This window comes from Haliotis rubra, unplaced genomic scaffold, assembly GCF_003918875.1.
Source record: "Haliotis rubra isolate DU_JTF1 unplaced genomic scaffold, ASM391887v1 Scf49, whole genome shotgun sequence".
Taxonomy (NCBI): domain Eukaryota; kingdom Metazoa; phylum Mollusca; class Gastropoda; order Lepetellida; family Haliotidae; genus Haliotis; species Haliotis rubra.
In genome coordinates this window covers 541,954-556,930 of record NW_025767179.1, presented here as the reverse complement: position 1 = coordinate 556,930, position 14,977 = coordinate 541,954, and the positions used below count along the sequence as shown (strand labels likewise).

The following is a 14,977-nucleotide window of genomic DNA, read 5'->3' as shown; positions in this document are numbered from 1 at the left end:
ATTGACAGGGCTAATGCTTTGGTGTTAATGTTTCATACTTTCATCAGCCCATATCTAAATACAGAGGATGGCCGTTCGTGGCGATATATGAAAACTATGCCCTATTCTCAACCATGTTAACAGTTGATAACGAATATCAGATATATCGAAATTAGATGACATATATACGTTATTGTCATCTTGTATCTTGTTTAAATGAACGAATGGGAACAACATCATAGTTAATCAGGTATTTTATGATTTTATATGCATTTATTAGCTTAAAAGATTATTTCTACAATTTATTTGATGTTACGACTTAACGTTGAGTATCCAGCTTCGACTGAAAACAGAAATGTGCGAAAAGTGAAATATCATCGTTAATGTGAATATATTAAGTAGAAGAAATAATAATATTAACTTGACCACGACACTTGCTTATTGTACAAAGATTTCGAAATCAACATTTAAAATTAGCATCAATCAAATGAAGTGGTATAAATGCAATCTGATACAATTTTCCTTGCCCGAAGCTAGAAGCAATCACCCCATCTATTTGTTGAATATGCATGTTGGGCATTTAAACGTGTCCTGGTTGACAAATGTTTCTACGACCTGAAACCGGACGTTACATTACTGTTACCTGTCGCCCTCGTGCTACAGTATCATATGACCCATGAGGTATGCAACAGGTACATGAAACCTCTAATTTCAGTTTTGAGGCAATCGTGCGACAATAGGGAACAAAGTAATGTCAGTGTATGGGGATAGTTGCTTCTCTTTTGAGTGGTTTACTGATCAGGATAAGCTGTTTTCACAACTATAATATAAATGATTCATTATAGTTTAAATACGAATAAACTTTGTTTCCATTAGACTTAACACCATGCCTTGTAGCCCCTAATATGTGCTCTCTAAGCACAATTAAAGACCATCATGTGGAAAGTCAAACTTGTGTAGTGCTTAGATCTTGGGATATTCGTACATGTATTCAAAGCACAACCCACGCAGGACAGAGCAGATTAAATGGTCGAAATTTCTTCTATTCATGTGCGTTTTGCCACTCTTGGTAAATCTACCGTCCCGTGATTATCTTTTGTTTAAGTAAAACAAATGGTATTGTCTTTTTCTTAAAAGTGAGTACAAAATATAATGGCACGACCCGAGCCAAAGAAGATATTTGAATGCTCTTAATGTACGATTCATCGATGACACAGAACGATATTATTGTATCAAACAACCACAAGCTTTTTTAATTTTTGTGAGATACTCAGTGACGTGATGTTGTTGATGACACATGAATGACCACTCCTTGTAAGTTTCCCCTTTAGCCACCATCAAAGGTGGATGTAGACTAACTTTACCAGTTTGGATAAAGAAGAACTATTCATTACGGTCACCCTACATAATCCGATGATGAACTCGGCTGCCAGTACACGTTATATATCCATCGATGTTGTCAAGCACGCAGTTTTACAGACGCCGTTTACATTTCTTCAACAATACATATATATCTGCTGTTTGATAATAAACTATTTCATCTCCTTATAGAACCAGTTTAGCAAAATGATTAGAACAGTAGTTGTCAAGTCAATTAATAAAGCATTATGAAGATAATGTGACTATTTAACAGTTCCCATGTATGCATTTGTCTCAAATATATAAAATATATGAAATGTATCGGGTGTTTTACGTGTATCTTATCGTGATAATTGGAAATATGTTTATATCATTGCAGGACTTTAAGAGATAGTCTATTTTGCATGAACGTTTCTCGAAATCGCACACACACACACACTCATATGCACTCAAACACACGCTCTCTCTCACACATATGCACTCACACACACGCTCGCTCTTTCTCTCTCTCTCTCTCTCACACACATACTCATATGCACTCACACATCCATACACACACACACAGAGTATCATGATGATACTCTTCACAACCCACAGGTAAGGCCGGAAATGGCTAATCAGCACTCCACTGGGAAGATATCAGCTTTTTCTTGATCAACAGAACGTCTCAGTTCTTAGTGTTTACATACTGATATTAATCTACACAAACTACTCCGGGGTAAAATCGGGATTAACATGTCTAAAAATGTAAAACGCGTGTAATCAGTGTGTGTCAGGGTGCCCGGGTTATATAATGTACATCCTACATCATCATGTACCCTGGCCGTATATGCACAGGTATGTTTTAATGACACACAGACAGATGTTTTAGACGAGTGAAGGCAGTTTCCCCATCAGGACAATTTCCCACTAGGGCAATTCTCCACAGTACATTTCCCGCATTGACATTTCCCCACACCTGTTTTGTAGCCAGTAGGACAGGGAAATGGGGAAATAAGATGGGGAAATGTCATGTGGGGAATTGTCCGTACACCGGCATGAATCCTGTCGGAACACATGTATATATAACAGTATTTAGTTATGAGTGAGTTAGCCGTATGTTATGCCGCAGTGTCCATTTGCCAAAACTAGCATAAGTAGCGAGGATAGGAAGACAGACATTCTTCATCAACAGGACCTACAAATAATTCAATTAACATGCGAACACCCCTTTAAAACACAAATGAATGAGGAAATGAATACTAAAAAGATAAATCAATAAACAGCGTATATCGCCACGCCGAGAAAAACATCGGCTTGATATGCTGAGGGTGAGAGACTAGTACCGAGAATGTTTATTACCTACTAGTCTAGGTACATATTGGCCAGGTGTGTTCGACATGCGGGCAATTAGCAAGCAGTTGCTGAAATATTTATGATATCAGTTTGAGATGTTTACAGCCTCTTATACACGCCGACTACGAGATCTGGGTTGTAGTGAGTGTCTGTGATGTGTAAAGGCGTAATCGCATGCTGGAGTAATTAACACGTTGTAATTAGTGCAGCAATTAGACTTCACTATTTGAGGTGAGCGACATGGGACAAATTATGGTTAAATAAGGTGTGACACATTGGCTCAGTGATTAAAATAGGTTTGTACAGATAGTAGTTATCAGTCCTGTTGCACGTTTTAAAGAAATCAAAAAGTGCTTCTAAATGATTCCATAAACACAGATAAAACGTATACATAAATACATGTCCATTAAGTACTGAACATACACTACCATGATAACACATCATGGTTGTAGGAACGGAGTAGATATTTTTGGCTGCAGATGTATACACGACGATGATTGAAGCAGGTCAGCAAACCGATATTCTGAGACCTATTGGTTATTACGTAATAACACGTGGTTCTCGTTGACATGTTGCTTATTTATTTGTTTTTCCAAAATGGGCAACTCTTTGCAAATTGCATCTTTCAATGAAATTATCACCCTGAAGGAGATGGAATAGTGATTAGGTCACCTTGTACATACACTCATAGAGTGTCTTCATGAGATTTGGGAGACCTTTTCTCCCATAGGCAAGTTTTGAGATAAAAATATTCATTTGAGTTTTATCGTTATATCACTAAATGTATTTTGGGATAAAATATATTTGTGGATTTGAAGAACAAATCACTTAAAAATATAACTTTATGAAATACTAAATTTTCAGTAAATATACACGGAACTGTTTGAAATGTCTATCCGTCTCAACAACATGGAAATGTATCTACCCGAAGAGACCTCTGAACCTATCGCGGACTTCCCCACGTGTGAGACTGTCCATTATTGGTGATATACGCTAAATAGTGTTATATTTGGTGTTAATTCTGATCTACTCATTCCCTCACTGTGTATGTTCCCTGATCCTAAGCAATGCCATAAATGAAATTATACACGAAAATCTGATGACGTCTATACACTGAACAGATATGCGGATACGAAATATGACGTCGTGTCAACAAAGGTATGTTGTTCCCCACTAGTAAACTTGACATTTATTTGTCACCACTTCATAGTGTACGGAACTGTATGTGGGAAGCAGGGTACATCTTCAGACGTAGATCTGAGCTTTGATGGGGAGAAGGCGGTATTAAAGAGGGCGCAGGAGAAAGAGTCAGAGAGATTATAAATTCAATATAACATTATTGATGATTTTGATTAGTGTGCACTATAAGTATACACTTTAAGTAGTTTCATCAACACCTCTGACACAAGATTTGGTGTCAACGTCAAATGGAAGTAACAACTTCAAGAGCCTTACACAGATCACTGTAATGTTTGAGTAATGACGCCAGGTGTTACACAATGAACACCCTGCCACACTGGACAAACATTGGACAAATACTCGCCAGCATCATGCATTACGTACTGAGTGAATGTAGTTTAACGCCGCGTTTAGCAATATTCCAGCAATATCACACAATGTGCCCATGTGGGGAATCGAACCCGGGTCTTCGGCGTGACGGGTGAACGCCTTAATCAATAGGCTTCCCCACCGCCCCATGTGCATTAAGTATGAAGTGAAACGTTGTGTTGACAAAAGCAGTTGTGAGGTCTTTGATAAATATTTAAAATAAGGTATATACTCTGCCTTTGAAATATGTCATATTGTGTAACTCTGTAAGGCCGATGCATGAACACCGGTTGAGACGTCCCTCTCTTAATTTTGACTTCAAAAGCAAATTTTAACTCGAATCTAAAATATTTTTGAGAAAAATATTTGTACATGTTGTTTGACGCTGTAGTCAGGAAAGTTCACCCAAACGTCCACATTCCCATGAAAGTGACTGTCTCACGCTGCTCGTTATTGCGTACCGTAAAAGAGACGTCATATGCACGTCACCTTCGAGATACTCTCTGATGTGATGCACATAATATATAATACCTTTATCAAATACGTCACATGTTGGTTTTCATTTTGTCACCGTCAAGCACATTTTCTTTTACCTGACTGATTGTGTCACGACAACTTGTAAAGTACCGAATCTGGATCAGACAAAGCAGTCAGTGAAGACACGAGCATGATCCATGACTTAGCAATATCCTGGAGCATCAGGGGGTACAAAACATCACCCACACTTCATGTTTAACCCATTCTCAGCTAGCCTGTTCGCCATCTTATGTACCTTTAAACCAACATTGTATGCACACCGCACGTATATATATCATATCGCCATACCATATCCAAGAATGGTTGGACTGATATGAACATTTAACATGTTACATAAGTCCCACTGGTTAATATAATCTAGATTTCTGAAATGTCATTTGTGAAATATAGAATTCACTAGTACGCAAGAACCCAGTTCAGTACCGTTGACTCCAAATCCCATAATTGTACAATCGCTATACTCGATTCCTCACATGGGTACAACGTGTGAAGCCCATCTCTGGTGTTCCCCACGGTGACACGGCTGGAATATTGCTAAAAGCGGCCTAAAACCATACTCAATCAAAGTATCCTTAATTCGAGGTTGCTGAAGTGCGATTCAGTGGGTTGAATGAACAATGAACTGTATTCTGTGCATGTTGTTATACATACAACTGATTTTCCTGGTTACCAATGTTTAGGGCATATGCATCCTTGTACTTGATACTGAATACTTCACTCGCTGCTGCATGTCACCGGCATACGTCATACGTTTGAGCAAATATTTCTCTATTTACCTTCATCTACTTCAAAGGCACTATATGTACACGTTTGTCATATTTTCACAATACTGTTCAAACTGAAGTAATCGAGTCAAATGACATCAATCTTGTCCTCTTCAAAGCGTCTAAATGTCCAAAGTACATCAAAATATGAAAATAAAATGACACTTGTTTCTTTTTGTTTAAGAATTGGGTACAAGAATTACTTTATTTAAAAAGTAGCTCATCAAATACATTGCAATTACTACTGTCGTGTGCTACAGTTGTATTTATGTTTAAGAACTCGGTACAAGAAATATTTTAATTAAAAAGTAGCTTATTAAATGCATGGCATTTCCTACCGTCGAAATACCGAAATATACATCACGGCTTCTTAGCAGAAGAACAAACTAATAATGTTTCCATAGCGTTACATATGTTTGTGACCCTGTCCCGCACCAAAACGACACCACCAACCCTCCCCTTTCCCGTATGTATACACAACATCCACATATGAAACGTTTACATTGATAACAGTGATACATTGCCGCACCATGTTCATCTGTAGCATATTTCCATCACACAACAGCACGGTCGTTGTGTGAAACTCTTTCATATAAAATGAGTGCTAGTTTATATTAGCCATGTGTAATTTGTCCTTCAATGCAGTGACATTTTTATTACACACTGAGTTAAATGGCCATAAACAGGATCGCGGGTTCTTGCCAAGACGTTTTCCACACAAAGAACAAACCATGAGAGACTTGTAGCTACCATGGGACTTCACAACGTTGGATTGTGCCTCAACGCTAACCTACTTCTTGTGGCATTCCATGTGCTCCAAGCTCGCCTCTCTGAGTTTCAATGAAAGCTTTCTCCACGGCGACACGTTTCCACACTACCGACCGAGACTAAATTTTAACATGTTACTGTTTCAATATTGTTGCTTAGGTTAGGTCGCAAGACTCTAGCCGCACCCTGAAGATTTATTAAGACATTTGAAACGAGAACTGAAAAGCAGAAACGGCATGAAGTTTGCATTGCTCGCGATCGAACGTCCAATAACCCTTGGTCGTAATTTGTTTTAAAACTTTTTACAGTCATGTATTTCAGAAAGTGCCCGGCTTGTGTGCCTCACACAATCAATTTAACGCTTAGTGTCAACTACATATCCTTAAAACATCTGGTGATGAAATTACTGAATGTGTATAATATGTATATCTACAGTTACAACTGGTCAGAAATTGGAGAAATATTCGTAGCAGTAATCCTTAGATTTCTTATCCATCATGCAAATGACAAAATATTATTTAACATTATCGAATAAGTCATTTAAAAAACTCATTTCAGGACAAATTGTTGGAAATGTTCCAGTGTCCGACAATCGCCCCTGAATGGGACCCATTACATAACTGAATTAATTGCAATTCAGTGACACAAGGAGGGGCATGTTCAAGATAAGCCATATCAACATAGCTTTGCGTTTGATTATCGTGTAATTCACGACATGTTTTACATAAATACACAAAAAGCCAGGAACGTCTTTGTTCTGGTGAAGTGCATTTGCAGGATTAAAGTTCTAATCAAAGGAATCAAAGAGCATGTTGTTCAAGGTATTGCTGATTGAGGAGATTCTAGCATATTCATTGTATGAAAACACCTTTATGTTAATATACCCAGAACATGCTGTGGCACTGTATTGACCCCTTTGCCAGAAGAAAATTGAAACAAATTGAAATAAATAGTTCCTATTAAGATTTAAAATACCACATATGTGTCGCACCATACGATTATATAAAGGACACGATTAATTATCAATAATGTTTGTAATATTCACTATTGAAACAATTTTAACGATGATATTGATAGCCAAGTTCATTCACTGATAATAATCGTGATTGTGATGAACAAGGTGTTCAATCATCCAAAGTATTTTGAAAAATAACATAAATTTCAAAATAATAAATTTGTTTGAGACTAGACCTGAAAGGGGAAAAATGCTTCAGTATATGTAATAGTCCTACCTTTGACTTGCGTTCTGTCTCCGGCATAGGTTCCCCATCCATCGGCTGTTGAGTACCCCTGGTAGGTAACTGGGGGTGGTCGGGACAGCTGCAGGGACAGGGTCGACTCAGTGCGCGGGGGGTTATGCAGGCTTTCCCCAACGGTTCCAATGTAGGTGTATTTCGGGGAGGACGACGGCGCCCCGTACATGGTGTCCGATGTTGCATTCCACACAGGGGTGGAGACAGGTGTGGGGGTCCCTGAAGGACTGTCATACTGTATCGGCATCATCCCGAGGGGTCGGGATGACGGCACGTAGAGGGAGGGTAGGCCAGAGTGGAGGTAGGTCTGTGACTCGGAGTAACTTGGGGGTTGCATGGTGACCAGCCCGCCTGACCCTAGGGGTGATCCTTGATATAGGGTGTGGTGAGCGGACAACGGCGCGTTGGTCAATGTGGTCAAGTGACCATTACCTACTGTCGTAAAACTAGCCAGCGCGACGGTTGTTGCTGTCGGTCGATTGTCTAGGTTGTGAAAGAACACTTCAACATCTTCACAAGGTAATAAATGGCCTGGAGTTGACTCAAATCCCATATGGTGCCCAGTACCTGGGTGGGTGGCGTGTGGGTGGGGTAGATGAACAACCGAAGAGAGGGTACCGTTCGTCACAGGTTCCCCGGGGGGTGAGCGACTAGGGCTATCAGAGTCTCTAGCAGAGTCACGTTCAGGATCCCGTGGGGGAAGGGAGGATTCTGGCTCGTCCTTCACAATCACCTCAGTGGCCGTAGGGGGCATAGGTTGTGTAGGAGAAGAGGTCCAGCGCTCGTCCACCTGGGACATGTTGCTTCCACAGCGTCCAGCCTGCTTGTCTTACCTGGCAAGACATGCAATTAGACCCCCGGCATGGGATCAAACGGGTGTCAGCTCTCTAGTCAGCGGAGGTAAGCACCTGGAACACACAGTCACTTGTCAAAGACACACATGGAAATATGGCGTATAACCAGCAGCACAGAAGAAATAGTCTACCACATCAACCCTGACACAAACATACGGATGAAAGAGATAATATAATTAATAAACGTAAATGAGTCACAAACCGGCTTATTCAAATGAATCGAAAGCAGTAACATGGCTCCCTGAAGGAGTCCAGGTAACGGCCGAATGTCTGTACGGGTAGGTGGTGTAATGCTGGTCCTTAGCGCGCACCTGCTGCTACCAACATGGCCGCCAGTCGACAAGGACCGGTTGGACTTTAGTTTTAGCGTGACACGGAACAGCCACGGAGGCACCCGTTATGTAGCAATTTGGACTTCACATAGGAACCGTTTACTCCCGCAGTAGCAAAATCCTATTCATGAAGATGCCTTTTCCAAAGCTGCTACCTGTAATTAGTGATCATCAAAGGCCAGCTCACCTGCCGTGATGATAGCGGTACCACCTACACCGATTCCCAGACCTTAAGGTCTGGGATCGAGATCCTACATAAGAATTCCACATAATTCCAAAAGGCCGAAACTTGAAAAACACAAGAAGAATATAGCGTGTCAAGTCGAGACGAAACATATAGCCAGAAACTGTGAATTGTGGGTGATTTTATCACTCTTGGGCAACAGATAGCGAGCGGGCTATATTGACTGCTGGCTAGGACTGCGAGTGATAAATCAGAGACCTGTTTCATTACCCTGATCTCCTTCCATGCTCAGATAAAACTCCTAGATAGCCGTCTCTCGATAAAACTACATTCGGTAAAAAATGTATTCTAAGTACATGCATACGACCTTTCTAAATTAGCATATGCAGATTTAGTACCGTTACTGTCATTATTGTATATTAGCTGGGTAGCGGTCCAAATTACGAATCGAAGACACGTGGCTCATGACGTCAGCTGTGTACGCCCCTTTCCCGCTCTCGCGAGATTTCCATTGCACACAAAGCCGGCATATTGAAAATAGGAAGTTACCTGAAATAGCTGTACAACGTACACCTTGATGCACCCCTTGCAAGCGTAATAACTGACCGGTGTTCGACCGTCGTCCGTTATGTTTTCCAGGCTATGAAGTAATCCATCTGGCGTTTAAACATCAGACCGGCCTCTTCAGACAACTGGGTTACGTCCAGCCAGCTCGCCCACCCTGCCGTGTGGTATACTACCCGATCTACCTACTTAGCCTATTAAACAAATGCTGTTCTGTATTCTCATACTCTGGCTGTCTAATTATGATGTAGTATGCAGTGACACAAATATTCGCGTATCCAGTTGGCTGAAATGGCGGAGCGCCGCCTTACAGAGAGGCAATTGTGAATGGAGTCTGAAGAGGGACTCGCTATTAAAATAATCTTCTTATCGTTCGGGTCAAACACCGATACTATGAATGCTAATGATTGTTTATAAATGTTTATAGTTAAACATTGGTTTATCTCTGGCTCGCGCGACTTGAGGCTCTCAAAGCAATGAGGTAGAGTTGAGTTTCACGTCAATGAAAAAAACCCCGTATATACAACCTTCTCTATTTTTCAGATATATGTTTTGTTCCAAAACACCGAAAAAACGTTGCGGTTTTTACAAGTTCAAAGGTGTCATTATCAAGTCTAAATAATTGGAATAATTGCGAGAGAAGTTCTACGTGTGTTGTTATAAATAACATGTGCTTTTCCGCTTGCTAGTGGGTGTTTTTATATTTAGAGACCAGCTGGTTTGACTCTTATTTGGCCGTCAACACGAGATCGCTCCAAGTGGAGAAGTAATTCAAGTCGGTGTTTATAGTAATGTTGACAAATAACTTCTAACCAGCTCCACGTCTCTGGCAAGTACGATAGTTTTCTATCACAAACTCTAGCTGCTGTTTGATTGTATCTGTTCCTCATAAAATGTATCGTCTTGAAAGAAGATGTCTGCCTCTCATAGTGTAGCATTTGGTAGATACCTTGAAAACCAAACGGAGTATATTTCTGCAATACTGTATACATTTACACATGTGTTGTTCTATTTCAACATTACCTGTAAAAATGTCAAATATTTAACTATCTCTGATCTAAACAATTACATCTTGGGGTTCCCCTCTTTGTTGGAAAATATATTTGAGAAACACAATATATATATGCGTGTGTTTGTGTTTGTATGTGAGTGTGCCGACAAATCACAGTGTTTTAACATAAAAGTAAATTCTATATAATAAAAGTATAAAGTCAATCGCTATTACTTCTGTGTAACATATCCTTTGACTTTATATAACACTGTAATAAATCGCCAGCATATCTCTTAATGTTTCTATTAATATCACACAGTAAGAATTATATATGTATGACTACACACCACACCTACACAAAAGCAGAGTCGTTTTTAGGGCAAAATAACATGATACAGCAAATACTCCAACACATATTTAAAATAATAACTATGGTTTGTTGCATGAGTATTAAGGAAGAACAGGAAAGAAATGTACTTATCGGTAGATTGCGAAATAGTCCAAGATGAATAGCGTCCCTTTGCTAACCATCAGCGTGGAGGCGCTTCAATCACTTGGCCGCTGTGCGTGACTCTATCCGCACAGTTGCGGCTTAGCAGCCTCCATGTATATCAGTATCTACCCGCTTGTGTACATGTTGACGTGCGCCAGTGACACCAGCAAGTACCCAGTTGACATTGCCGTACTACAATGAACCTTGTACCTCAACGAAACCGCATCTGAGGTGACTAAACCAACAATAGATGTAGGGCCCTGTACCCGGCTCCCTTGTTATCATGTAAATCTAACTCTGTGTATGTCTATGTTGTGTTAACAACAGGTATATAAAACAAATGAAGCAGGTAAAGTGCCTATTTCAAGATATACATAGATTTACAATTTACAGTATAAACATATTTGCAACAGTTGTAAATACACCACACTCTGTGGATATAAACAAATACATGCAGATTTGACAGCAGGTTCTTGTACACACATATACATACTCTGTGGTCAACTGAAAGATTTTATGAGTAAAGTTTACATATGTCCCAAATCCTATGAATTTCAATTACTCAATAATGCAGTATTGATATGAAAGCCCACGATATGTCACTGCAGCTCAAATAGAACGATAATGTGTGTGTGCGTGTGCGTGTGCGTGTGCGTGTGCGTGTGCGTGTGTGTGTGTGTGTGTGTGTGTGTGTGTGTGTGTGTGTGTGTGTGTGTGTGTGTGTGTGTGTGTGTGTGTGTGTGTGTGTGTGTGTGTGTGTGTGTGTGTGTGTGTGTGTGTGATCATTACTGCCACTGCAGCTCAAATATAACGATTAAATGTGTAATCATTAATGCCGCTGCAGACTGGTCTATTTTGAATAATTTAGTTACATCTTATTTCATATTTTCTGAAAACATCATTTTTATTAAACTCATGTATCTTATTGTTTTGTACTTAAAAATGAACAATATATATAATCGTAATTCTTGAAACTGAAAATTATTCGAAGTGATTTATAAGCACAAAATTCGGTGCAATTGAAGAGTTAGATAACGTCCGGGGACTATTCCTTTGAAGGAATGATTCAAATTTCGCAAACAATTTAAAATTTGTAGTTTTGATAGGTATACCCTTGTTTCTGTGTTTGCCACTCATTATCACTCTGCCAAAATACTACAAAATATTTAAAGATGTTAATTGATTCCATTGTGATATCACTCACGAAAAGGTCTATCATTTTAGTTATTATTTTCTTTCTTGAAATTATATCTGATTCTCTTTTGTAAATGTGTGCCTGTCTTAATATCAATTCTGTTTCTTTATTCAAAGTATTGCTTGACGATTTGTTATCATCTTTAATGATACAGATAATGTATCACCAGCTAATAACCTAAATATACACTGAACTAATATCTCATTTCAAAATACTTTAAAATCTTATCAATGGTCTAAACACTGAGACTCCCGTGAGCACTGGTTTCACATACGATTTGGCTTGGTAAACACGTTTGTGTCTATGACCATGACTGACACATGGTGATATTAATGCGGTGTATTTGTCCGTATTGACAAATGTCAGGATAAACGAGTTATGGATGTAGTTTACTATTCCTGATACGTAATGACTGACGCTCCTTGCCGTACTTCCCTGATGTTTGTCGTATTGGTTAATCTTGTTTCGATTTACGTAGTTCACAAATGTTTTCTAACGTGAAAAAATACATTCCAAGATGCTACTACAAGTTCACTGAGAAGCTAGCTCAAGCAACAGCAGATGGTGGAAAAAGTGGTTAAAGTGTTGATTCGTCTCATAAAAGGCTAGGTTTTCGATTCCCCCAGCAGTAAAGCACGTGAAGGCTGCTCTTGTGCTCATCACTCGTAAATCGTAACTCCTTGTTTAACCAATCCGCAAACATCACTCTGAAATGGTAGAAATAGACATACGTCATACTAAAAATATCACTTTTTTCACAAATGAGAAAAACCATTATTTTATGGTATTCAGGGTAAATGAGATAAATGGAATATTGACTTTATTGTAATAATTCCGTATTGCATGTGTGTATTTACAGTGATGTTTGACACGGATTGATCAAACAGTTATAGATACTAGCTCTGTTCTGAATGTCCATCCATGTGTCAAACGCAACACCTAATAGAAAGTTTCTGTTTACGTTCAGCTGAAGTCTGAATACAATCGTGTAACAATTGTGTAGTATGGTTGATCGACCTAGTTATTTTAATCTCCCCCAAACAGAGATCAGGACCAATATGTTATATTCTCATCATGTACCTTGACTTCATTGTAGATGCTCAACAGTTGTAACTTCCATTGCTGGCTCCCATCAGCCTGTTCTTACTCTTCATATGTGTTGTGTTGTGTTGATTGTATTCTCCACCATTCATATGGCGCTTTTAGGGACCGTTCATAATTTATGGCGGCGACGGTGTGTGTGTGTGTGTGTGTGTGTGATATGATGATTTTAAGGGGAGGGGTAACCCATTTTGTTCTGGGGAGGTAGGTGGTCATCAATTTTGTACACATGTACTAGGGGGTCAGCAATTTTGAACATGGCATGCAAGGGGGGAGGTCACTTACGTTGTACATAAGTTTAAGGGGGGTCACTCACATTGTACATGCTTCTCCATAAAAATCATCATCACCCCCCTTGCCATAAATTATGAACGGTCCCTTATGTTGGTTGTATCAGGGATAATCTACAGCACCTTCTGTTCTCCCTGGTTGTATCAGGGATAATCTACAGCGCCTTCTGTTCTCCCTGGTTGTATCAGGGATAATCTACAGCGCCTTCTGTTCTCCCTGGTTGTATCATTTACATAAGCACAACCTCGTCGATTTATAACTGGCTTCATTATTCTTTTTAATAAATCCTCTTTGTGTGTATATCAGCGTCTATATTACGTTTGGTTCATTGTAATCAATTAGTTTATGCAACCTAGACACATACACATCACTTGCAGTATTAAACATTTGGTACTTTTGTGTGTTTACAATATGTTCATACCAATAAGAGACCACGCGGAGACAAGAGTAACTAGAATATGAACACTATGAACGTGGAATATTTGCTGTGAAAGAAATATGTTTTTCTTCTATGCTCCCAAATAACGATAAAATGATTTCATTTTTGGATTCCGTTTACTTGTGCGTAACATAATATCTGATATCTGGGCCAGCATACCTCTGATACTCCGTAACTAGCCCTACTTCCGTATTCTCTCTCCTCGTATCAAATCAATGTTCTAACAGGGTAGAACCAACCACCACTCTTTACCTGTCCAGGAACATACAGTTGGGAGAAATGAAGTCAATCAATTCAAATTCACTTTATTTCACTCAGGGTTACATTCCTCTTTCTGACATTAAACCAGCCTTTTAAATTTCAAAATGATCAACTCCTTTCAGTGGCTGAACGGAAATACACGCACTTTATAAAAGCAAGTGAAACAGCGGAGCTGACGCCTCAATACATTACAAATCGTTCAGTTATTGAACCGCTGAGACAGGTTCTTCCCGGTTCGCATTTCCTTGTTCGTTTTATGCAGTGTATTCCTTATTCCTGATTCAGTTTGCGGCAATGCTGATGTATACTCATGCCAATAATGATTGTCACCCCCTCCCCATCCAACCCCACACCCCCCCTCTCCAATAAAAAAAATTGAAGGGGGTGACAACCATTATTGGCATGAGTATATCAAAATGATTTCGTTTATTCCGTTCTTTTTTGTCGGAATGTGCTGCAAAACTTGAAATGTATTAGTGACACGGTCGAAAAAGTGTATGATCTAGATGATACTTTCAACTTCTATACGTACATGATACTTATATGTACGTACATGATATCATACTCTACGTGAATGTATCACCAACTATCGATGTACACAAAGTATGTAATCTGGACTATCATTTCTAAGAATTCGATTGTGTGGAGGTCGCTGTGACTCAGAGGGTAGATCGCTGACTTTGTATGCTGGCGAAAAGGTGCGTGACTCTGAGAGTATTTGTTCGCATC

The 14,977-nt window shown here is 39.4% G+C and overlaps 1 protein-coding gene across 7 annotated transcripts in view; it reads right to left on the bottom strand.

Moving 5' to 3' along the window:
* LOC124291363 (transcription factor GATA-4-like) overlaps window positions 1-10,969 on the bottom strand; it is a 40,283-nt gene extending 29,314 nt beyond the window's left edge. Inside the window, exons 1-2 of one of the 7 annotated variants that reach the window (XM_046728350.1) lie at window positions 10,946-10,969; window positions 7,523-8,451 (exon numbers count right to left, since the gene is read on the bottom strand). In XM_046728350.1, the coding sequence (XP_046584306.1) occupies window positions 7,523-8,342 (820 nt within the window). In that variant the 5' untranslated portion in view covers window positions 8,343-8,451; window positions 10,946-10,969. The other 6 variants (XM_046728348.1, XM_046728347.1, XM_046728346.1 and 3 more) reach the window with 6 other exon arrangements.
* Window positions 10,970-14,977: the final 4,008 nt, after the last annotated feature.